Source organism: Varanus komodoensis, unplaced genomic scaffold, assembly GCF_004798865.1.
Source record: "Varanus komodoensis strain SLA01 unplaced genomic scaffold, ASM479886v1 scaffold27, whole genome shotgun sequence".
Classification (NCBI taxonomy): domain Eukaryota; kingdom Metazoa; phylum Chordata; class Lepidosauria; order Squamata; family Varanidae; genus Varanus; species Varanus komodoensis.
The window spans coordinates 11391146-11415022 of record NW_025335701.1 but is presented as its reverse complement, the minus strand read 5'-3'; the positions used below and the strand labels follow the sequence as shown (position 1 = coordinate 11415022).

General features: G+C 45.7%; 1 protein-coding gene across 3 annotated transcripts; it reads right to left on the bottom strand.

The window, feature by feature from the left end:
* Positions 1-2211: 2211 nt before the first annotated feature.
* Positions 2212-22359, bottom strand: LSM14A (LSM14A mRNA processing body assembly factor). Of its 3 annotated transcripts, none has more exons than XM_044434120.1 (11): positions 22186-22359; positions 16943-17106; positions 14417-14549; positions 13741-13791; positions 12243-12362; positions 11944-12120; positions 11205-11270; positions 7441-7620; positions 6739-6901; positions 5116-5356; positions 2212-4093 (listed from the first exon to the last, which is right to left on the bottom strand). In XM_044434120.1, the coding sequence occupies exons 1-11, from the start codon at positions 22304-22306 to the stop codon at positions 4070-4072; spliced, it is 1440 nt and encodes a 479-aa protein (XP_044290055.1). In that variant the 5' UTR covers positions 22307-22359; the 3' UTR covers positions 2212-4069. The 3 variants fall into 3 exon arrangements, with proteins under 3 accessions (XP_044290055.1, XP_044290057.1, XP_044290056.1); XM_044434122.1 differs by lacking the exon at positions 22186-22359 and adding an exon at positions 21730-21905; XM_044434121.1 differs by lacking the exon at positions 13741-13791 and having other exon boundaries at positions 22186-22355.
* Between the last annotated feature and the right edge of the window lie 1518 nt (positions 22360-23877).

Genomic DNA, 23877 nt, shown 5'->3' with positions numbered 1-23877 from the left:
CGCGCGTGCGCGGCCGACGCGGAAGCGAGAGCTGCCTGCGTCACGGGCCACGTGGCACGGCGGCCGAGGCGAGCCAAACTTCCTGCGCGCGGAGCCCGCCCCGCTGGACCGCGGCGGGCCGGACGGGAGGCGCGCCTGGGCAGGCCCGCCTGGAGGGGCGTGGAAGGGCGGCCTCCCCCGCGGCGCGTCCGCTCCAGTCCCATCATCCGCAGCGCGGGGAAGGTGTGCTCGGCATCGGGCGCTCCCGCTTGCCCGCGGCTGAAGCAGGAGCGCGGGCAGGCTGCCCGCTTCTCTTCCACGGTTCCTTCCAGCGTGGCTCGCGCGGGCTGGGGATGATGGGAGTCGCCCTTCAGGGGGCAGAGGGGCGCCCCCGCGGCTAGGCAAACACGTGCGAGGCCCTCCTCCGACTGCCACCCGCAGAGGAAGCAATGAGCAGCAGCAACTTACCAGTGGTGGCCCCCATTGTGGAAGACACCCCCCCACCTGGCGCCATCAGAGCCTATTTATTTATTTATTTAAAACATTTTTATGCCGCCCCCACCGCAACAAAGCCTCGGGACGGCTTTTTGGCGCCAGGTTAAGGCTGCCGTCTGCAAATGATTGGCCATGCCTGCTAGCTGAGACGGTCACAGTTGTCTGAGGCATTTCCAGTTTTGTACTTTATGCTATTCCTGGTTTTTGGTTGCATCGGTCCTTATTGTACCCATGCATGCCAGCCTGTGACCCACCCAGGGCACTGAAAATGAAATCATCACAGACTTCCCTTCTTTTTAAAAAAAAGAATGGCCGCTTCCGTGGCCATCACTTGCCTTCTCTCTAGGGCCTCTGGGTGGCTGCAAGGGAAGGCACCATTCTGGGTGTCGGGCCCTGGTGGATGCTGGCCTGCATTAGAAGCATCGTCATCTGCCAAACTCTCCTCGGCTCTGCTTTGGCATGGATGCAACAGCTTGTGATATTTCACAAACATGGCTGGAGTTAACTGGGCTGCTGCTTACCGAAGAAGCTGATCCATAGCACTGGTTACATAGATGTCCTAAGTATTAGTCTGCAACGGAACATATTGTCATTCAAAATAATTTTGCATACTTATTCCAAATACCCACCTATGCATCTATTGGTAGGTTACACCACAAGGCTTGACCAAAAGGTTCCTTAAATCCACCCCATAAAGTTAATTTTGCCTGTGAAAGTATGTCAAACCGGAATTGACTTGACGGTATTTGCACGGCTGGAGCTGCAGCGGCAGGATGGCAAGAGCGCAATGTGGCCTGCCTAGGAAAATGATCCAAAGGGGACAGGGGTCGCAGCCAGTGGCGATTCCTTTCTAGGAGGCAGCCGAGCGATGATGTCCCAACACCCAATCAGCTGCCAGTCTGACCAGTTTTGAAAGTGGGAAGGAAGTTAACTTGGGAAAGCTCATTTTGTGTAAAGCACTCATGCAAGGACATGCCTGCCCAGTCACAAAAAGCAGTGCGCCACACACATTGCCAAGAATGTAAAACTAGGAATTTAAAATCCAAAGTTCAGTCTCATTGTACGCTTTCTTTCCAAGCTGAAGCAAGCTTGTGCATCACACCCAAAAGCACCTCTGCCCTCATGGTATTTACGTCCTGTGTGAGTGTTGTCCGTGTGGGTGGGTGGATGAGGCCCATAGGAGAGCAGAAAACCTCAAGGTCTGTTCTGTCTAGTGTGGATTATATTCTGTCATTTTAAAGCCCATCCACCCCCTCCAATTGTTCAAACCACCTTTGAACATGCTTCAGTTTCACAATATCTACTGAAGAGCCAAAAGCCACCCCCCCAACACACCCCCAGTGGCTTCTGCCTGTTTTTGGATGGGCTTGCAATTGTGACCACACATCCAATCTACTCCTGCTCTCTATTCTTTTCTCCACATGAACAACCATCGCACTTAACAGCAAAGTACACACTGAAAGCAAGAACTCATCCATAGGCCTGGTCTACACGCATGGCAGAATGAGCTACATGGACGGAGCGCAATCATGTTAAACCATTATTATAAGCCGCCTTGAGCTCCCGGAAAGGACAAAAAGGCAGGATATAAATATGATATCGGACGCTTTTTAAAAATCAGCTGGCCCACAAGGGTCTCCAAGTAAGAGGGCAGCCCAGGTGCCTCCTCCCATCCCAACACACAGTCAGGCAGGTTGTGACATGGAAGGGCTAGGAAAAAAACATCGACAAAGTCTCTTTTAATTGAATGGTTTTATTCTGGCTTAAAATAAACGCCCTGCTTTTCTGTAGCACTGGAGGTATGTCACACTGCTGTTTACTGGGGCACAACACACCCCAACAAGTACAACACCCAAAGGACTGGTGGGTAAATTGGAACCAATTCATACCTTCGCAGCATGTTGCATGGGTATTTACAATTCATCTGGTTTAAATAAACTTGGGTCATCTCATACAGGATACACAGTTATTGCAACGGCACAACACTTGCCCTTTGTCTTAAAAAATCCCCTCAAAACTGTTCAGTATCATGATTTCTGGATCCCCAAAAGGCCTTGTTGTTAACATGCAAAATAGTACTAAACAAGAGTATCTTACTTCTACGGCTGCCAAATACTTGACCTCATAAGGAAACCAATTACAAAATACTTCCTTATAGTGCTATACAAAAGATATAAAATTATGGTTCTATCACTTAAATATTCCCATTTTCTAACAGTGCAGTTATCCGCATTTTATCGCTACTGAACATGAACGAGGAAAAAAAAGATCAGCAAATTAGATAAAAATGTTTTAATCTTTGGATCCCTTTATTCCTGTGGCTTTCATATACACATACAAAATACAAATTAGCAGACTATTGTTTCTAATTATAACTTAATATCAAAAGAAGTTGTAACTAGCAACTCAAGATGGACAAAGTTTACTCCATACCAAATCACTGTTGGGATATTGGTTTAAGAATGAGCAGTCGATGTCTCCAAGCCACAGTCCATCAAAAGTTAAGCAACTGCAAACACTAAGAAATCACTTTTAATTGAATTATGTCAACAATATTAAAACAAAGTCAACATTTTAGGAATTGAAACATGGAGACTTTTTTTTAACTTCTGAGCACATCAAAGGGAACAAAAAGACTCATGTGCCTGGCTCCTTTTCACTTTATGAGTTACCCCTAAGATGCACTGTAAATTGTGCCATGAAGTGTCAAGGTTTGTTTTTACTTGAAAAATCCCCTTAATCAGGACAAATTCTACAATATGCCAAAACCTACAAAATGAATTTCTCACAAGAGAATAATTGGATCACTTTGTATAATGGAAGAACATTTCAAACGTTTGCTTATTGTCAAAATATAAAAATCAAACAAGTTTAAAGCTGGAAAGCTACAAAGGAAAAGAAAACCCAACCAACTAACTTGTGTGTTTGTTTAGCATTCAACACAGCAGGTTTGTAGACCTAAAAATGTTTATTCTTAAAAAATTAGTTGCTTTTTATACATCTATACAAAGTCCCTGGTGTTTCTTTGGCAATGGGATAATCATGGAATTTTACAACTATAAAAAGTTTTCTGTTGCCCAAGAAACAGGATGTACTGTGTTTACATTTTTTTCTGACTGACAAATCAAGTCTTCTACTGCTCAGCACCCAATCTGACAAAAAGTACAGCTATCTCAAAAGGGAGATTTCCAAAAACAACCTCTTACTGGATCAACACACTCACAGTACTGACGGCCTCCTGCATACAATTGTCTTTGCAGCCTGCAGCAATTATCAAATACACTTTCAGTTAAGAAAAATCCTTTCCGTGATGAAAAAAATACTTAAAATTCCATTGAAGTACTGCTTTATATTTTAACTATTTGTAAGAAATTACTTAAGTCTTCTATCTCAAATATATTTAATGCTCATTGTTTCTGAAGATGGCCATTTGTTTTTCAAAAAGGTTACTGCTCCATACCCCTTTGAAATTAAAAGGAAACCCCAGTGCTGGTGACAAGTTTTACAGCAAATTAACGCAATTCTTTGTGAAGACCAACACATTCTCTGTACGATGAAGATCTCCAAGTCCACCTGCTTTGAATGTCTTTGCAGCCTATGCAGCCACTTTGTTGTCTTTCTGTGGAAACAAAAGGCACCCGCAACATCAGCACCGTTCCTGTCCAAACTAGTCTGACATAAAACTAATCAAGAGCATAGCAGGCTCTGTCCGCTGGACTTCATGCAGTGTCCATTTACTCTGGAGTGCACCCATCATAAATGCGTGAGCTGAATGTTTAAATCAATGAGTTTCGTTGCTCCAGCCAAAGCCCATGAGACATATGCGTCACAACAGGCTAATATAGTCATACGGTACAAGTAATACCATGCTGTATCACAGTAGGATTGGAGTACATGGGAAAGGCTGAAGGGGCCGTCTTTAATTCATGTTAAATCCCTTTCCATGTGGCTTACAGTAATTACATCCAATTCTCTCCTTCAGTTCTTTCATCAACTAACTGTAATTCCAGGTTTTCCAAAATGAGACGGGGCAGAAATTAAGAGAGCAAGAACTTCCGCCAATACTGTTTCTCCTTTAAAAGAAGATTTTTCCATCTTTAAGTATCTCCTTTCTAGCCTGTAATCATTTTTAAAAATCTTATTTTAACGACTGAACCATTTGGGCCATGCAGACAGAAGGGAGCTGCTGAATTATTCTCTGCAGCTCTTAAGAGAGAACAGAAAGAAATGGAAGCTAGGAGAATTAGCACTAATATTGGACAGCTGGGGATCCAAGTTTTGACTGTGCAGTCTATTCAGAAAATAAGTTACATGGCCCCTGGGTTGGGAACGTCGTGGTACCTTAAGGAACGAACACACACATGTGACAAATAGCATCTTCCTATATTCTAGGCAGAGTGAAAATCAGTCTGCAGCCACGGGGAGCTGCAGGGCAATCCCGCAACTATGGCCCCAGTTAATCTGAGCCTCATTTGGCATTCAATATGTTTACAACTTCAAGATTTCCACAGCTTTAAAGCCAAATTGTGTGGACTTGTTTTGTTTTAGTCCTCTGGGGGGCACAGCTGGTATCTGTACTTCTGTGCTCCTGGACTGCAGCAACCTATGGCTATTGCAAGAAAAGCTGTAAGTGTGCATTACCCTGTACTCGAAGTCCGCAAACTCCCTCCCACCACGTCCGCCTCGGAATCCGCCACGAAATCCTCGAGGGGCAGCAAAACTTCCTCTTGTGCCTCCACGCCCTCGACCACCTCGGAAGTTGCTGACTCCTCCACCTCCCCCCCTGCCTCTGAAGCCTCCCCTGCCACGGTTTGGGCGCAGGGGGATGCCAAACGTCTCTGCATTGAGTCTTCTCTCCTCTGCCCAGGTTGGTCGTCGGTCTCTGAAACAGACATGACAAGACACTTGTGTCACTTTCCTGGCAGTTGCATCAGAAGGTGCACTGCTAAGGACGTGGGATCACAAACTCCCTCATTCTGCCAATGAGATGGCTCTGGGGGGCAGAGCTTCCAATTCTGTGGCAGTTATGGCTAGACCAGGAAAGCAGAGCTTCAGATCAGAACAAGTGGACTTCCTGGACTAACCAAACCACCTATCTGCATGTGAAGGGCTTCTCTGTTAAGAGGAGTTGATCCACGCAAGCAGCTACTGCTAAGAGTACATGTTCACAGCATCAAATTATTGATGCAAATGCACACAGAGATGGATGCAAGGACATAAGGTTGAAACCCTGGCTGAGTTTATTTCTGTGTCCTGCCACAGAATCCTCTTGCAATGCGTCGGAGACATCGAAGTGAGCATGAAGTGTGCAGCATGTTCTGGCTGAAGGGCTCACTCAGAAACTGGAATGGGACATGATGCACACGCATGTGTGTCCAGGAAGAAGGATGTGCTCCCTTGCGTAGGACTGGCCTGCGCCATTGTGGACCAAAAGCGGGTGTGAACTGTGCCCAGATTCAGGAGTCTGTGAGGGATTGGCACAGAAGCAGCACGCACCTGTTCCTGCAGCGCCCAGATGTTCCTCCGTTTGATCTCGGCACGCTCAGCTATAAGCTGGGACAGGTAACCCCAGGTAAGAAACACACCAAAGCTGAGGTTCTTCGTGCTGCTGACAATTCTGACATTTTATATGCAAGCTGGTCCAAAGCTTGTGAATAACCGAGGAATATCAGCCCAACAAAATAAAACTTGCCCATTCTCTCTGCTCTCCTTCTCGGCTTTCTCTAACTGTTTAGGCCTCTGGAATATGACCAAGTGGATTCCTGTTGTTAAATTACACTTTTGGTTACCGAGGCAGGACTGAAGTGCCACGGATTTCAACTGGTCTAACTTTAGGTATGACTAGACTTGGATTCAATCCCAAGAGAATGGGGAAACAGCTGTGTACAAAGGAAACATGTCCAGTGCCTTAAATTGGAATGGTGACAAGATGAGGACAAGATTTTTGGAAGTCCCCACAAATCAGTACAAACATGGAAGGCCACAGGTCCTGCAGCGCTTTCGCTTTTGGAATGTGTACAACAGCTTTAATTTTTTAAAACACACCTCCAGCGAATCATTGCTTGCAAGACGATCTTGCTTTTCATGGTCAATGTGTCTAATGACCACAGAAATGCAGTAACAAAATAAAGCACTTTTTTCTAGCAGCATCACTACTGTATGAGCACAAGGGCAAAACAGGATTTTATTCTGCATTTCAGCAGTCATGGTCTTCGCCGGTGATTTTATCCATCTATATGCAAGATACCTAAATTATTCTGGTACCTGTTGTCATCACAGGAAATGTTGTCGAAGAAGGACTTGGTTTTGTCATAGTAACAGTTCGGTCCAAGGGGGTCATCCTCATCTGCGTTGCCTTCACTGTTTTGGGTATCAACACCTGAATCACCTTTGTCCTCTCCATTTACAGGCTTCTCTGGTTTATCTTCTAGTGAAAGTGGGAAGTAGAAAAGGAGGAAAAAAGAGGGTAACCTCTGTGAACAGTTTAGGGAAACACAGAAAATGCTAAAATGGCAACAATGCCATTTGTGTACACTGCCACCTTAAAACAAAGAGTGATGCTAGTTAATACACGCCAAAATAGCTTGCCAAGACACACCCTCTTCCTCCAGCATTTTCCTCCCAACTAGACCTCTAGAAAAATAAGAGGGCTTGTCCAAACAGGAAGAAGTGGCTTTGCACAGAATATTAAGCCAGGGTTCTTTAGAACTGTAGTTTGCCCTTCCCTGCAAATGCAGCCCACTGTTCCAAACCTTGATAAGACTCCTCACCACTCTGTGCTAATATATGCATTTCTACTTCATATGCTTTAGATCTCTGATCAAAAAGTTTGGGAGAGAAGCTATTGGTTTCCCATCAACACCCCACTTCTGTTAGCTATTTGCAAATCTACTTCTAACTTCTAAAAGGGTTGCATCCATATACAGTCAACAAGATGGCCCCCATCCTGAGGAAAAACTTGCTTGCCTTTCAGCTTCAGCTTATTATGAAATTCGCGATCTATTTCTTCTTTATTGAATTGAGCATTTGCACTTTCAAAGTCGAAGTCTTTCTCAAACTTCATTGGAACATCCCGTCGAATACCAAATCTTCCTCTGCCTCCCCGGTGACCTCCACGGCCCCTTCGTACCAAAGGCGCACCTGCAACTGAAGAGACCTACAGTGAGGTACCTGCAACCTCAGGTTATGTTTTTCTTATAAGTAGTTACCATGTGCCACCTGCTCTGGATCTGCCAGCCAGGAATATGCCAAATAAATGCACCTAAAGATGTGGCCCGTGCGGCCTCGTGTTACCCAGTAACATCTCCCAATATTACCCTTTCTGCCAAACAACCTTATAGGCTCATGTTACCTATCTAACCCTGCAATAGGCTACAAAAACCGGTAGCAGCAAGTTCCACAGAACTAAATTCTGTCCTTTTACCTCAAGCTGATTTAGAAAGACACTAAGCAGCCCTACCAGGACAACCATCCTACTTGCTCAGCCTGGTGCCACACGCTCAACCTTCTCCCTGCAACGCTGTACGAAAGAAAAATATTTAAAGCAACCAACAACTGCAGTTTCTCATTAGGTCTGAATAAAGGCATATCTAGTTTGTTCAAAACTGGAACTACAGTCTGATGCTGGTTTGTTCAAATCAAGATGGAGAAACCGTGAGTGGGTGGTTTGTCTGCCCAGTTGAAACATGCTCATTGTGACTTTCGGTTGATGTCACGGCGAGACGGCTGTGGAGAATGGGGATCCCGTACTTCACATCGAAATCCGTTCTACAGAGGGCCCTGGGAGGCCCATCCAAGCCCTGTCCGGGCAGGGATTAAACGCCCGAGCACACTTCTGCCTGGTGGGGGGCGGCGGTCCCCCATCCGCCTGGAAAAATTCGGGGAAATTCTCAGTGAACGGAGAGAAAGGGGTGCACCCCCCCCCCTCACAAGCTGCTGGCACCGGATTAGTAGCGAAGAAAAAAACTTAAAAGTGGGCATCGGACCTGCTGGGTGAGCATTCAAATCCTTCAAAATACTGCCCGTGAAAGAACCTGTGAAATAACTATCAATCTGAGTAACAAAAGAAAGGCCCTCTTGACGAAGGGAGGAAACTCCTCCCTGTGGAGTTCAAGCAGCGACAAATCTAGGGGAGATTAAGTGAAACTGGGGAAATTTGAGACTTGGAAGAGATTTTTTTTTAATGTTTAATCTCCCCAAGGGCGAAGCATTAAATTTGAACTTATTGTATATTAATTGGTAGAAAAAGTTCTCTTTCTGTTTCGTTTCTGTATCTCTTTTGGAGACGACATGGCAATTTGACAAATAACCTTTTGCTGCCACCCTGTGGTCATTTTATCCTTTAACAGATACATTGTTTGCCAAAAAAATAAAAAAATAAAAAAATCTTTTTTTCCCTCTCTTTGTGATTTTTTGCTGCTATTTAGTGGCCATTTAGTACCACAACAGGTTATTTAAAAATTGCTTCAATTAAACTTTTCACTTTCATCATGGAAAAAATTCACCCATCATCTCTGGTACCTATGTCTGCTTCCCAAAGCCCAACACGTCAGTTAAAAACTGTGGATTTGGGAAAATCCCAAAAAGACCTACAAAAAAAGACACTTTTGGCAATACAAGCATCTCTAACATCTATGCAAGCATCTCAAGATTCTATGCAAAATGCTATACAAGAATTTGCTTTGGAACAAAAGGAAAGGCTGGATAAATTGGATAGTCATGTCTTGAAGATAATGAATCAACTTGCAGGTTCCTGTATTAAAATAAAACAAAATGAACAAAAGATACAAGAAGTGAAAAAGAAAGTTGATGATTCTGATAAGAAAATTGAAAAGATGGATCAAGAGAGGCAACATCTAATACAAACAAATAAGTCATTATGGGATTCAGTTGCTATATTGGAGAGATTTCAGAATAAACCAGAAGCAAAAAATGAAAACCTAAGTGGTTTAATAAACATTATGCTAGCAGATGCTCCTGCTCTGGAACAGGAAGAGACTGATAAACAGCTTGACCTGGTTTATAGAGTCAACTTAAGCTATGTTAGAAGTCATAAATTTCTGAGGGAGAATGGATAATGCTAAGGGAATCTTATATCTTGAAGGGCATGATTTACAAATGGGATGGCATGCTTATATGTGGTAAGGGTACTGACGTTTCTTGGTGGCACGGGGTTCAAATACGATCAAGATATGTGAAGACTATAGAATATATGATTGTATAAAGGAATTAGCAACATTTGGTTAAATGATTTTAAAATCAGATGAAAGAATGATTAAAGGATTGTATAACTTTCTTTTGGGCATAAAAATGAAAGATGAATGAGTTAAGGAAATTATGATAATATGGGCATAAAATGCTGGATATAACATTGAGTTGCAGAAACGGCAAAAGCTCTGGGAAAGAAATATTAAGGTAACCTTAGCAACTTCATATAAAGAAAACCTATATAAATGTTTTATAGTTAGTTAGATAGATGTAAATGTTTTATAGTTTTTATAGCTAAATAGATTAGCGAAAATGTTCTCAAATATGTCAGATGGATGTTGGAAATGTAAACACAAATTTAAACCTGAAGACTTTTCTCTTTTTTGTTATTAGATATTATTCTTAATGATTTTGATAAATAAGCTATGTATTGGATCTTACATGTAATTACTGTGGCAAGGATCCTATCTGCTCATTACTGGAGGAGTGAAGAGCCACGCACTGGAGAGTTAAAGAGGATTTTGGATTGCACAGAAAGGGACAGATTGACCTTGTCTCTGAAGGAGAAGGAGGACGCATATCTCTACCAAACTTGGAACTCTTTATTATCAGTTAGAGAAACGGGACTATGCATAGATTTGAATATGGCTACTGACTGTTAAAATGCGGAAGATGCCAACCCAGTGTATCTGCTGTCTTAAATAACTGTTGTTTTTCATGTTAGATTGTAGAAAAAAGTAATAAAATTTATTAAAAAAAAAGAAACATGCAATTGTATTCACAAGCAGGCTGCACTTCTTCTGAATGAGCAGGCATGCAATTTGGGGATGCCCCTACAATGTGGGGCATGTGTGCCCTGGGGGGCTAGGAGAGCTATTTTTTAGTGGCACGTGGTGCACATGAATTACCTCTGAAGTTTGTTTGGAAAGTTAACTTAGCTCAAAACAGATTTTTGGGTGACTAAATGGGCCTGGTAAATACGACTGTGTAATGCCAACTCTTACCCGTTGCACTAGCCTTGAGTTAATGAGTCGGCTCAGTTTACTGTTTTGGTGCTGATCTTTAAAGCCTAAAGAGCTTAGGGTCGGGAATGGGATGTCTCCTTTGGGTCATTTCTGGGGGCCCTCCTCCAGGCACTTCTTCCAGACTTCTCAGCTGTGGCACCCCATTTATGGTATGCCCTTCCCGAAGAGTGCTAAATGCTCACTCTTCTCCCCTTGAGGGTAGGTAACATTCGCTTCTCTCAAGCATTTAGATTTCTGTTTGTACACCTGTGGTTTAAAATTTCCAATATCCTTGAAGTACTGTTCGCTGCTCTGTTAACCTGTTTTATTGCATGGGCTGCCCTGAGAAGCTTTAATTACAGAGGTACAGATATACATCACAAGTAAATAATGAATGACCACATCCAGGTGGAAAGATGGGAAGAACTTTTCTAATATTTCCTCAGCCTTGCTCTTTTTAAGTGGCAGGTGCAAACTGAAGCACTGCTTGTTTTTCCTCCAAAAAAAGATTCAAGTTACCCATTTGACGTTTGTTTTCGTTTCTGAGATGCTCTGCTTCACATCTTGAAACCTTGTGTGCTTCAGCTAGGAATGAAGAAAGTAAACATATTGTCTTCTTTTAGACATTAACCAGCAATTATTTTTATTGCAACATTGCATCTCTACCCGCCCTTTTCCCCCACTTGCAAGGAACCAGAGGTGGCTCACATAGTTCTCCTCCGTTCTGTTTTTACCCTCACTACAACGACCCTGTGAGGCAAGTTAGGCTGCGCATCCGTGGCTGGCCCAAAGTCACCCAGGGAGCTCCATGGCTGAGCGGGGACTCGAACCCGGGTCTCCCAGCTCCCCACCCCAACATTCTCACCACCACATCGCAATGCGGGATGCTGGGTATCCTCCTCTGAGAAAAGGCAAGTCCACAGCGTGTGTAAAATACAACTGCTGCAGCAAGAAGCACGTGCTTGCAAAGCAGCGCAAGCAACATGGCCAGCTGCCTGGGAGCAAGAGCTTCTGAGGGTCCCCTCACAGGGCTGCCATTCCAGCTGGTCCTGCGTGTGCCCCTGAGGTGAGGGCGGAGAAAAGGACAGACCCAGGACAGCAGGCTCGGGTGTTCTCTTTGCAACCCAAGAAGCCCTCTTCCTGCTGTGATGCTGTAAATATCGCCACAACCAACCTTTAACACAGCTTCACAAACCCCAGAGAAAAGGGAAAAGCTTGCAGCACAGAGACCAACAGAGGCGCAAAGGCCACATTCTACCTCTCCTGTGCTCCTGATTTTCTATGGACTTTGGGTTTGCAGGCCCCACGGGCCTGGCTGCAACGGGACTCCTCCTCCCAATCGGTGCTGATGCAGATGAGTGGGTTGATGCCGTCTGCACGGCCTGTTCCAGGGTCGGGCTCTTTCTCAAATGGTCTAACGGAGAACTTGAGCGACCTGTAACAAAGCCAAAAAGGACAACTGGCTACATCAGTGTTCTGGAGGAGCTGGTTGTTGTCTACCCGTCTGCTCTGCTCACCCAGGCTGCAGTCTAGAATCTGATACCGCCAGCCTTTTACCTTGGGAGAGCTGTGTTTTTAGCGATCTTGCATCCGTTGCAAAAGTGGAGCCGACAGCATTGCTCTGTGACAAACCAGCGTTGGCTGATGTTTCTGTTCCAAAAGAGGTCAGTGAGCTTCCTGGATGGAGACAGATAAAGCATGTCAGGCCTCATCTTCGGATGCAGCTGTGCAAGGCTGCCTTGGACTCACTTCAACAGATTTCAGACTACTGAAACGCTCTTTTATCTTTGTCTGAAGCAGTCCTGGCAATGAATCAGGCAAGGGGTACAGAGGCCTTTCTGCTGGTGACTCCCCAGAGACACGGTTTCCTGTACTTTGAGGAAGCTGCAACTGTCAATGCAGCCCTAGCGAGGCTAAGGGGCAATTTGCTTGCCATTAGAACGGTTGCTTTCCGGTACTTGTAACTTTTCCTCTCACCTAAAACACCTTCCTTTGCACACCAGGAATAAACCAAATGGAAGCAACTGAGGGTAAGTTACTCATGTGACTAATAAAAATAAGCATTTATTTTTAAGCAGTCAAAAAGCAGGCAGCTAATTATGTGGTCATGTTTGTAGTTTTGGGGACTAAAAAGGGATTTTTTTGTTGCCAAGAGAAATCTGAAGATTTTGAAGAGAAGCTGCTAAAATAAGTTACTGAAGATACATACAAATATACCCATACATGACACTCAAGTAAGTCTCATTCTGGTGCCTGATTTGCCATTTTCATAGCTGAGCCACATCTGAAATATATGGGGCTCTTGCAGGCAAGCTGGTGAGAGGCTTCAAACATTTCCCCACATTCAAGGCTCCACCCCCTCACCAATAGCACATCCGCTTCAACCAAAACTTTCAGAACACAAACTCGAATCTGTTTACTACTTACAATCTCCAAACTGGCAGTTTTGTATAGAAATCATATCAATGACAGCTGCAGCAGTTGGCTTATGATACTTGCATTGATTTTTACAGATCCGTTCCTCTTGCTATTGGGCCAAGAACCTGTAACATTCCCTTATTCTCTCCTTACAGGAACCCTGCAAACAGGGCCCAATGCACTGCTTCGGATGTTCTGTGTTGGTGAACATCAAGCTAGTAAGGGCTCTGGGCTTGCGCTGCTCTTGCTGGACAATAAACCGAGAAATTACTGGACCTATTTATTTTCTCGTGGGGTCTCCATGACGTACACATCCAAGACACAATTGTCCCCAGACTGAACATGGGGGCGGCCTCTGTTACCTTGCCAGTAAGGGATCATGTTTAAACATAGCTTTGTGATGATGCAAATTTTTTTTTTAAATTTGTTGTATTGTTATTGTTTATGTATTCTTTGTGAGCTGCCCCAAGGCTTTGTTGCAATGGGGGCGGCATAGAAATGTTTTAAATAAATAAATAAATAAATAAATGCAGTTCGAGCTCCCTATTTCCCAAGAACTTTTACTAGGTTTTTCATTGCGGTATCCGAACAGACCCACCTTACAGGCTGGGGCTTGGGCTAAACAACGGTAACTTGCCTGGTAATCTTCCCACGTCTCCACCCGCTGGACCAGTGCTCCCTAGGCAAGCTAGTGAGGACAAAGAGAACACTTGGGAAGCATCAGGTCAATTGACCCCTCGAAACAATGGGGCAGGCACACTCTTCCGTCTCTTACCATCTTTCTGCTCAAGATGCTCTCAGCAGTTTACACCAAAAGGTGAGGCCAGAGGTTTGAATGGTACAGAGGTTCTCCTGAGCCTTGGCTACTAGGCAAGGCTACCTTGACCAAGCCACACCACAGGCCTGAACCCAGATATCGGTCCCAACAGAATGCCTGTGTTGATCCTCACACCCTTGTTATTCAACAGAGCAGATTTCAAATACCCAAAGAACCGTTGTAGTATCTGATCATGTCTAGAAGGCGTTCAGCCAAAGGCAAAATGTGTAGCAAAAGTGATGTCTTAACGCTGAAAATATACTCCGCCAGGCATGCGTCCTGCACAACCTCCCTTCAAAGAAAAGAAGGAGTTGTACAGGCTGCCCAGCATAAAAGGGCTTGCAAAGGAAAAGCCACTGGGGAGTGCGACACAGATGTCATGCCATATGCGAACAAGTAGTTTATTTTAACCTACGGGATGGGAACATTATGCATCTGCAATTGTTTCTTAACATTTAGTTGCTTGTCAAGAAAATAGTTTAAAAAGCAAACGTACCAACAGCAACAGCACCAAACTGCTGGCCCACTAATGGACTTGGACTAAACTGGCTGTAGGCTGGCATTCTGCCAAAGGGACCATAGTTGCCCACAGACTGGAATGAAGAAGTAGAAGTTGATCCTAGAGAGGACTAAAGAAAACCACATTCGTGACCGACTCAGTCAAGCCAGAAAAATACACCAGTATCACGGAAACAGCAAAGTCATCATATATGAACTATATGGACACGGGAGACTGAAAACACACAGAAGAAACTGCAGATGCTGCTAGAAGAACTACAGTTACAACACAGAGGTGGATTAATAGATAATTCACACCTTCAGATACTAGCGAATGCAGCATTGCAAGTGCATGCGTATATACAACCAACCGAACTAGGATTACTACGGGATCTGGGTTTTATATATGAAACAAGATATTGTAGTTCGTAAGATTGTTAAACACAACGGGACGGCTTTCTCCATCAGACAGTCACAGCCTTCGACATGATCACAGCATAATCCATGAGAATCTATGGTGCGAGTGGGTGGATCTCTGCACGTGGCACAGAACGGGAGCCTTTTCGCACCTGGCATGGCTTCCGGTGTCCCTCAGCACGTCCACAAGACGGCAGTCCACAGCTAATTTGCAAAGTTTCAGGGAGTGTAGTCTGGAGAGGGTCATCTCTGTTCTTTATTGAAAATACAGATGTACGTCCCTTCAGCAAAACCAAAGCTGTATGAATCCAGCAGCAGGTTGTCAGAAGGAGCAGCGCCAAGGTCCAGATTTGGTCTCCCAGGTAGGTGGCCTTCCTTGTAGGATGCGCAAGGCCGGCTTCCACTGGCCGAATCCTTTCTAGAGTTTCTCCTTACAAGCAGCTTCTTTCAGGACTTGCTTGTACCAGTAGAGGTACAGACCAGTATGGTAAACCTCAAAAGCACATGCCTATTCTTTCTCTGACTGCTATGTGAGGAACACACCTATCCTAGCAGTCTGTGAGTAACCTCCGGCAGAAGATTCCATGTGGTTAACTTGTTATTTTACTAAGCCTAGCAAATTACACAGTGTCATGTATGTTGTAAATGCACAAATTTTCAAATTTCTGCCTCTTCCTGGCTGTGCGGGAAGAGCGAGTGGTGGTGTACTAAAAATGAGGTCTGTTTCCATGGCAAGTGCCGTGCCTGCCACAAATGACTTGGTAAATATCTTCGGGAGGAAGCTGATTAGACACTGACCCATGCAGGCCTCATGCTGGTGGATTTCAGCAACTGGGCTATGGCATGTGCCCTGCAGGTTCATGACTTAGTCTCTATACTGGGGCCCTCTAGCTCCATCCAAGTCAACTCTTCTCTCTAGATCAGAGAGAGCATCAGGCAGCAAGGGCTGCTGGGAAATGTAGTCTCAATTTTCCAGATATCCTTAATACATCCAAAGCTACAAGCCCATACCTGTAACTAAAGGAGCCACCCACATGGCATGCCTGGTAGATATGGGCAAGTATCTAACACAGACACGTGCTGGTGGGATCTAGGCAGGAAGCCACAGAGGGGCCTGAACAGTGGCAGTTCCATCATCCTGCCCTGCCGTAATTCAGAGTAATGTTTAATCCCTGAAGGATTTTCCGCACTCTCATCAGCTCTCTATCTGAAACGGAAATACTGCCCACTGCTGCTCATGCACCCAGTTGCTTCGTTTCATTTGTACCAATATCTTTAAAAAGACTATCATTGAGGTGCAGTGCTTGTGCTTTTATTACAAAGCGCATGACTGTTGTGAGAAATCGCCGATGTTCTCCACCAGAAAGCGAGCAATACGAGGCACTGCAGTGGGTCCTTTTTTTTTTTTTTTACCTAAAGCATGCGTCACATTTGGCTAACGCGGCTGTTCCACAACCTCAAACAGCATGCTTCATTCCATGTGCAATAGTCTTTGGAAAGCTGTTCAGGATCTAATTGGTTAAAAGTCTTGGATACATATATAAGGGTCAGAGTGTCTGTGGTTATACTGCTGAGTTACCTTGAGAGAATTTTAGATAGGAAACACCGTTACGTTTTGCTTTCTTGATAAGACAATCTTAACGCTACAAAAATCAGGACGCATGCAAGAACACTATGGCAACACCTTCTAGATTTGTAAGAGCTCAGATAGAAAATAAAAGGTGGACTGCAGAGTTGTGGGCATATGAGGCTCTACTAGCACTTCTGGGTATCAGATCTTGCTACAGCCACCCCTCATATTACCTGGGTCCTTTACTGTTTGCATTAGTATACCACAATATGGGTGAAAATGTGGACGCTAGTAAGGTTGATTTGGGCCAGAAGCAACTTGCTCAGTTACTTGGCAATGGACTGAACCATATCCATTTCGTTATAGGCAAGGTGAGATCCTTTGAAGACCTAATGAACTTTGGTTGTGTCCGAATTGCCTGTAACTGTACAAGGTGAGAGCACCTGAATTATGTACTTTCAAATACATGCACACACAAACACTGGCCATTCTGTGCCTCTAAGCGTAGTGAAAGCGACGTCAGCTAGAGGACAGTACCTGAACAATGGCAGGGTCCTGCGGCAGAGAACACTGTGGTTTGGGTGGCTCACAAACAGTTAAATCCTTAATGTCACTGCCACGGAATATAATGTATTCAAATACTTCATCACGAGGTGGTATAGGCCTATCTGTTGGTCTGTCTTCGGTACCAAAGGAACGAACTGCAGAAGAAAACATACACAGTATCATATGCTATCCAGTATTTCTGTACAACAGTTATGTGCAAACAAGGTAAAGACATGGTTCAATAGGCTTTGGAATTAGTGAAGCACAGGACAGTGTGCGTGTCTTACTCTTTAGGCCCACAAAACTGAGACCGAGAGAAGACGCCTTTAAAAAAGAAAAGAAAATATGGGTGTATCAATTTGAGCCCATTCCATTAAGTGGGTCTTCTCATTTATTGAAATATTGGGAAGATGTCTTCCACAGATAACCCTCCTAAGCAGATCATACTATGACAAACAATCCTATAAAGATCTTAAAGAAGAATCTTATGCATACCATTAAAACAAGAAAGAACATGTGCCAAGCACAAGCATTTTCTAAAAAGAGCAACAACAGCTGAAAGCCGCCCAGGATACTCCAACTATTAGTGAAAAACATCTGTTTCAAGGCCCATTTAATAATGTCGGTTTAACACGAGCTTTCACAAAAGCAGAAGATGTGTAGGCTCCCTGCCCAATCACCTGAAGGCAATTCTTACTTGCCACAAGCTACAATGTCAGTGGCTATATTTAACCTGCTCTTAAATAATGAAATACAGACTGAGTAGAAGCTGACATGGGAGAGCAGGTCTGGGGTAGCAAAGACCTGAGGGAAAATATTCCTCCCATGGAACATTTTTGCTTTTTTCTGGAAAAATAGGCTTATGGGATTTTTTTCTTTTCGAAGATGAATAAAATGTTTGAGGCAAGATATTCATATATTGCTACCCAGGCTTTACTTCCCAAAATGATTTCTGAAAATTATGCAACGGAAAGGCTAAAGCTATTTCAAATCTCACAGAGTTTCCAAAATGTAACTTGAGTTGCTATTGTGATATGTGAAGAAAACATCTATTTTTGACTGTTTTTGTTTGGTTCTAAGCACTCCTGCATTTCTGGGCTTGCTCAGGTTAGATGGTGTTTTCATTCATTCATTTTCATTTATTCATTTTCTGAAAACCACTTGTAAGGAAAAGAAAGTGCAGATATTTCCTCCAGCAACACAGTGATGGAACATGCGGGCTATTCCACCTACAGTATATCACAGAAATGAGTACACCCCTCACATTTTGTAAATATTTTATCTTCTCATGTGACAACCCTGAAGAAATGACACTTTGCTACTATGTTAAGTAGTGAGTATACAGCTTGTATAACAGTGTAAATTTGCTGTCCCCTCAAACTAACTCAACACACAGCCCTTAATGTCTAAACCACTGGCAACAAAAGTGGGTACACCCCTAAGTGAAACTGTCCAAATTGGGCATTATTAGCCATTCCCCCCCCCGTGTCATGTGACTCGTTAGTGTTCCAAGGTCTCAGGTGTGAATGGGGAGCAGGTGTGTTAAATTTGGTGTTATCGCTCTCTCTCTCTCATACTGGTCACTGGAAGTTCAACATGGCACCTCATGGCAAAGAACTCTCTGAGGATCTGAAAAAAAGAATTGTTGCTCTACATAAAGATGGCCTAGGCTATAAGAAGATTGCCAAGACCCTGAAACTGAGCTGCAGCACGGTGGCCAAGACCACACAGCAGTTGAGCAGGACAGGTTCCACTCAGAACAGGCCTCGCCATGGTCGACCAAAGAAGTGGAGTGCACGTGCTCAGCGTCATATCCAGAGGCTGCCTTTGGGAAATAGACACATGAGTGCTGCCAGCATTGCTGCAGGGGTTGCAGGGGTGGAGGGTCAGCCTGTCAGTGCTCAGACCGTACGCCGCACACTGCATCAAATTGGTCTGCAGGGCTGTTGTCCCAGAGGGAAGCCTCGTCTAAAGATGTTGCACAAGAAAGCCCGCAAACAGCTTGCTGAAGACAAGCAGACTCGGAGATGGATTACTGGAACCATGTCCTGTGGTCTGATGAGACCAAGATAAACTTGGTTCAGATGGTGTCAAGCGTGTGTGGCGACAACCAGGCGAGGAGCACAAAGACAAGTGTGTCTTGCCTACAGCCAAGCATGGTGGTGGGAGTGTCATGGTCTGGGGCTGCATGAGTGCTGCCGGCACTGGGGAGCTACAGTTCATTGAGGGAACCATGAATGCCAGCATGTACTGTGACATACTGAAGCAGAGCGCGATCCCCTCCCTTCGGAGACTGGGCCGCAGGGCAGTATTCCAACAGTATTCACGACCCCAAACACACCTCCAAGACGACCACTGCCTTGCTAAAGAAGCTGAGGGTAAAGGTGATGGACTGGCCAAGCATGTCTCCAGACCTAAACCCTATCGAGCATCTGTGGGGCATCCTGAGACGGAAGGTGGAGGAGCGCAAGGTCTCTAACATCCACCAGCTCCGTGATGTCATGGAGGAGTGGAAGAGGACTCCAGTGGCAACCTGTGAAGCTCTGGTGAACTCCATGCCCAAGAGGGTTTAGGCAGTGCTGGAGAATAATGGTGGCCACACAAAATATTGACACTTTGGGCCCAATTTGGATAGCTTCACTTAGGGGTGTACTCACTTTTGTTGCCAGCGGTTTAGACATTAATGGCTGTGTGTTGAGTTATTTTAAGGGGACAGCAAATTTACACTGTTACACAAGCTGTATACGCACTACTTTACATTGTAGCAAAGTGTCATTTCTTCAGGGTTGTCACATGAAAAGATATAATAAAATATTTACAAAATGCGAGGGGTGTACTCACTTCTGTGATATACTGTATGCTTCTTTGAAACTGCCCAGAAAGCTTTGGCTACAGGGTAGTATAGAAATAGAAACTAATATGAAAATGTAGAACAAAAACACATTGAGACTTGGGTCAGTGGAACACAGTGCCACAATCTGCATGCAGAACATTTCCTCAGCCCCTGGATGAGGCTTTCCCAAACCACTGCCCTCCACGCATTTTGGAAATGCCTTCAATTCCTATCTGCCCTAATCAGCATGTCCAATGCTCAGGAATGGTGAGTGCTAGAAATCAAAATATCGAGAGGGCAGCACAGAAAAGCTTTGTAAATTAAGAATCATGCCTTCAATAAATTATTTTAATTCTGCTTCATGGATATGGATGTGTTCAGCAGGGTGCTAGCTGTAGCCTATTCTAAAATATATCAACTGGGCTCAGATGACAAGGAAACTCACTGTGCATTGAGCAACCCTTGGAGCAAGCCACATGCTGATGATACAAGATGGCTTGTTGCCTGCCAGTAAGCCCATGATAAGCAAAGTCATATGGTTTCAGACAACATGGCGACCTGCTGAGACTAGTTATCTAGCACAAACTGTTGTCCTATGTAAACTCAGTCAGTGCCAGAAATGCAGCTCTTCAAGCTTCCAAACCATAACTGAAGATGAAGATGACAGGTTTGAACTTGGGACTTGGAATGGCCCTTCCCCAGCAGAAATGGTATGAGTTCAGGCAAGGGGGAGAAAAAGTACAAATGCAAAAATGTAAATGTAAATTTGGCAACAAATTCAAAACAATAATGCTTCAGAGAGATCAAATTGTATAAAAGGAAAAGCAGAACAGAAGTTCAAAAGAGTGAACACAAACATTATCAGAGAGAATCCTAGGGAAGCAAACAGTAAAAACATGCATGAATTATATTTTCGGAGGTGAAAATGAATGCAAAGTGGTGAAAGTGAATGCAAAGCAGTTTTAAAGAAGAAACAAAGTAATTAAATAATGGCATCCATGAGGAAAGAAAGAAGTTAAGGATGCTTGCTGAGTCAAGTGACAGGATATGTACAAGTGCAAACTTCAAAACTGTGAAGCAGTTTTGCAGAATCAACTACTAACTCTAAAGAACAAAAAGTACTGTTCCTTGTGAATCTAAGTGGAACTTCAGCATTGTTCTCCCCAGACTTGCAACAGTCTGAAGTGAAATCAAGCCAAGGAAAATAGTACTAAAATTAAGACTGTAAATAACAAGAACAAAGAATATACACAACACAAAATTGAGTGAGAGTGTGGTACAGTGGTTAAGAGTGTGGGACTGGGACTCAGGCAATTTGGGTTCCAGCCCTGTTTGGCCGTGGAGCCAACTGGCTGTCTTTGGGCCAGTTAAAGACTCTCATCTTAGCCTACCTCACAGGGTTGATGCTGTGAGGATAAGTCTGAGAGTAGGTGAAGGAGAATGACAGAAGCCACTCTGAGTGTGTTATAAGGGAAAAAAGTGGGATATAAATCAAATACATATATTTTGTTTTTCCTCAAATTTAACAAATGCAACATCATTAAAAATGTTTACAGAGTAACTAGTTAATGTATTACACAACAATGTCCAAGGCAAACCCAGCTGTTTAAAAAAAAACAAATGTAGAAGTGAACCCGAGGAAAAGAAAAGAAATAAACCACAAATGTATTATTGTTACTGGTACTATTAATATTTACTTACATTCCACTTATTCCCAGTGGCAGCTCCTATACTCCAGAACCCTGGAATTTGCATAAAAGCTGACTACCTTAACCTCACACAAAATCAGCCTCAAGAACAACACCCATCCAAATTACCCCCCCACACACACATCTCGTTTCCGCTTTTCTGTTTCCGTAGTTTGCCACACTCTGGAAAAACAATCCGGAGCAATTTCTCGATTGCTCCCCCGATCACTCAAAAACAAGTTTCACGAGGAACTCACACGGGGCGTTTACAGAAGAACGACGCGTGTATTCCACAGTAGGAGTCCTGCGGAGACTTAACAGGCTGAGCCCCCGCACCTTTCCTTCCCCTAATACTCCGCCTTTCCAAGCCAGAGCGCCTCAAGGCTGCCGCCAAGAGAAGCCCCGGTTCAGAGACAACCTTGCAAGGCGGGCGTACGCGGCCAACGAGCAGGGAACCCGGGCCCTGCCGGAGAGCAGCCACTCGACGTCGTCGTGGCTCCAGCTTAGAACTGCGCCGCGAGTGGGCGCAGGCAAGGCAGGCGCGGCGCCCCCACGGCGCCTGCCTCGCAGGGCTGGCGTGCGCCTTGGCATCGACCACACGCGCGGCGACGCGAGCCGCGGCGAGGGGGGCGCGCCCGTCTGCCTGCCCCCTCCCCCCCCCCGGCCCGGCCCGGCCCGGCCCGGCCCGGCCCGGCCCGGCCCGGCCGCCTCACCCTTGGCGAGCGCCACGGTGGAGTTCTCGGTGTCGATGGTGTACAGGATGCCCTCGTAGCGGATCTCGGCCTTGGAGATGAGGCTGATCTTGCTGCCGATGTACGGCGTCCCGCCGCTCATGGCGCCGGCGAGGCGGGCGAGGCGCGCCGCCCGCTTCTCTGAGGTTGAGGCCCGGCCCGGCCCGGCCCGGCCCGGCCCGCCGCGAGGCCTCCTCACCGTCCGCTCCCGCCCTGCGCGCCGCCGCCGCTCGCCGCTCGCTCGCGCAACAGGCCTCCGCACTACGGCCGCCCCGACGCTCCCAACATGGCCGCCGCGGCCGCCACGAAATGGATGCCGGGAACAAGGAGGCCAACTCTCGCGAGAGCGCCGCCCGCACCGCCCACCGGCCGCCGCCCGTGAGGGATGCCGGGAAGGGGCGGCTGGTCTCGCGAGAACCAGGGCGCGCGCGGAGCCCGGGCTCGGCCCCCTCGCCCCCTCCGGCCCTGGCGGCCGCCTGGGTTCGCGCCCCGACCGACTCCTGGGAAGGTGGGCCTCGGGCTGTGCGGCGAGGGAGCGGCGCCTCTGCCACGGCCCGCCGGTGCAGGCAGGCTCTGGGGGCAGCTGCGCTGCCTGGTCGCTGCTGAGGGCCCTCCCGAGGGGTTCGGGCCCAGGCAGGCTCGGAGGAGGGCCTCCGCAAGTGGCTGCTAGAGTGGGTGCAAGCAGCGCTCTGTGCAAGCTCAGAGGCCCTTTATGAAGTGACTGTGCCTATGGCATATACTTGAGTGAATAAAGAACGTTTGCACAGGAACGGCCCCGTGCCTGGAATTTGCGAAGGGAGGAAACGCAGCCCGCGAGGCCCAGTCTCTCGGCACCGTGCTTTGAAAGAAAGGGGAAAGCACACTAAGGGGCTTGCATAAGGAAGCGAACTGCCTGCATTTGACGGGTGGTCAGAACGGCAGCTGAGGGAATTCAGCCAAACTGTCCCGTTACCCCCAAATGCTGGCAAGCTCAACGTTCCTATTCTTGTGAAGAGGAAGCCTGCCTATCCATCCAGCTGCCCTAGGGCAAGGCCTGTCCTTTCTCAGAATCTCAACCTGAAGTATCCCAAGCGAAGAAAAGCAATATTTTCTTAGTCCTGATACTACTGGGGAGTTAAGTGTGCTCAGGTTTGTTTTGTTTTTTAAGTGACCTAGGTAGTTTGTGGTCAAAACCTTTCCAGTAAAGAATAGTAAAGCATAGCTGTAGATAGAAAAGGCGGAAATCACACAGGTATGTACATGTCGAGGCAGATGTTTTAGCTGACCTAATCAAGGTATTGCCTTCATAGGAATTTTGAAATGGGCCTGGAAAGAGCTTCATGAACAAAAGAGGAAGGCCAGCACTCCCAGGAAGCTTACATTTCTCATTTGCGCCATTGAATTAGCCCGTGAAAGGAGGCGGAGCGGATGCTCATGGGTATGTGTATTCATATCTTGAGAACTAAGTCTGTTTAAACCTGTCATTTTAGCATAGCTGGTTTTTGGTCCTGACTGACCATATTTGCGAATACCCTGGACCAACCAAAAGACCAATGAGTGGGGGCTCTAGAGCAAAACAAGCCAGAATTTTCCCTAGAAGTGAAAATGACAGAACGGAGGCTGTCCTACTTTGGACACATAGAAACAGAGTGAGTCAGAAGGGGGCCCCTGGGCCACCTAGTCTGACCCCCAGCT

Coding starts and splice junctions, on each gene's coding strand:
- LSM14A (XM_044434120.1), bottom strand. CDS start 22,306: ATGAGCGGCGGGACGCCGTACATCGGCAGCAAGATCAGCCTCATCTCC. Junction 13,792..14,416: donor GTTTGGTGCTGTTGCTGTTG/GTACGTTTGCTT, acceptor TGTCCTCACTAG/CTTGCCTAGGGAGCACTGGT. Junction 11,271..11,943: donor AAATCAGGAGCACAGGAGAG/GTAGAATGTGGC, acceptor CTTCATTCCTAG/CTGAAGCACACAAGGTTTCA.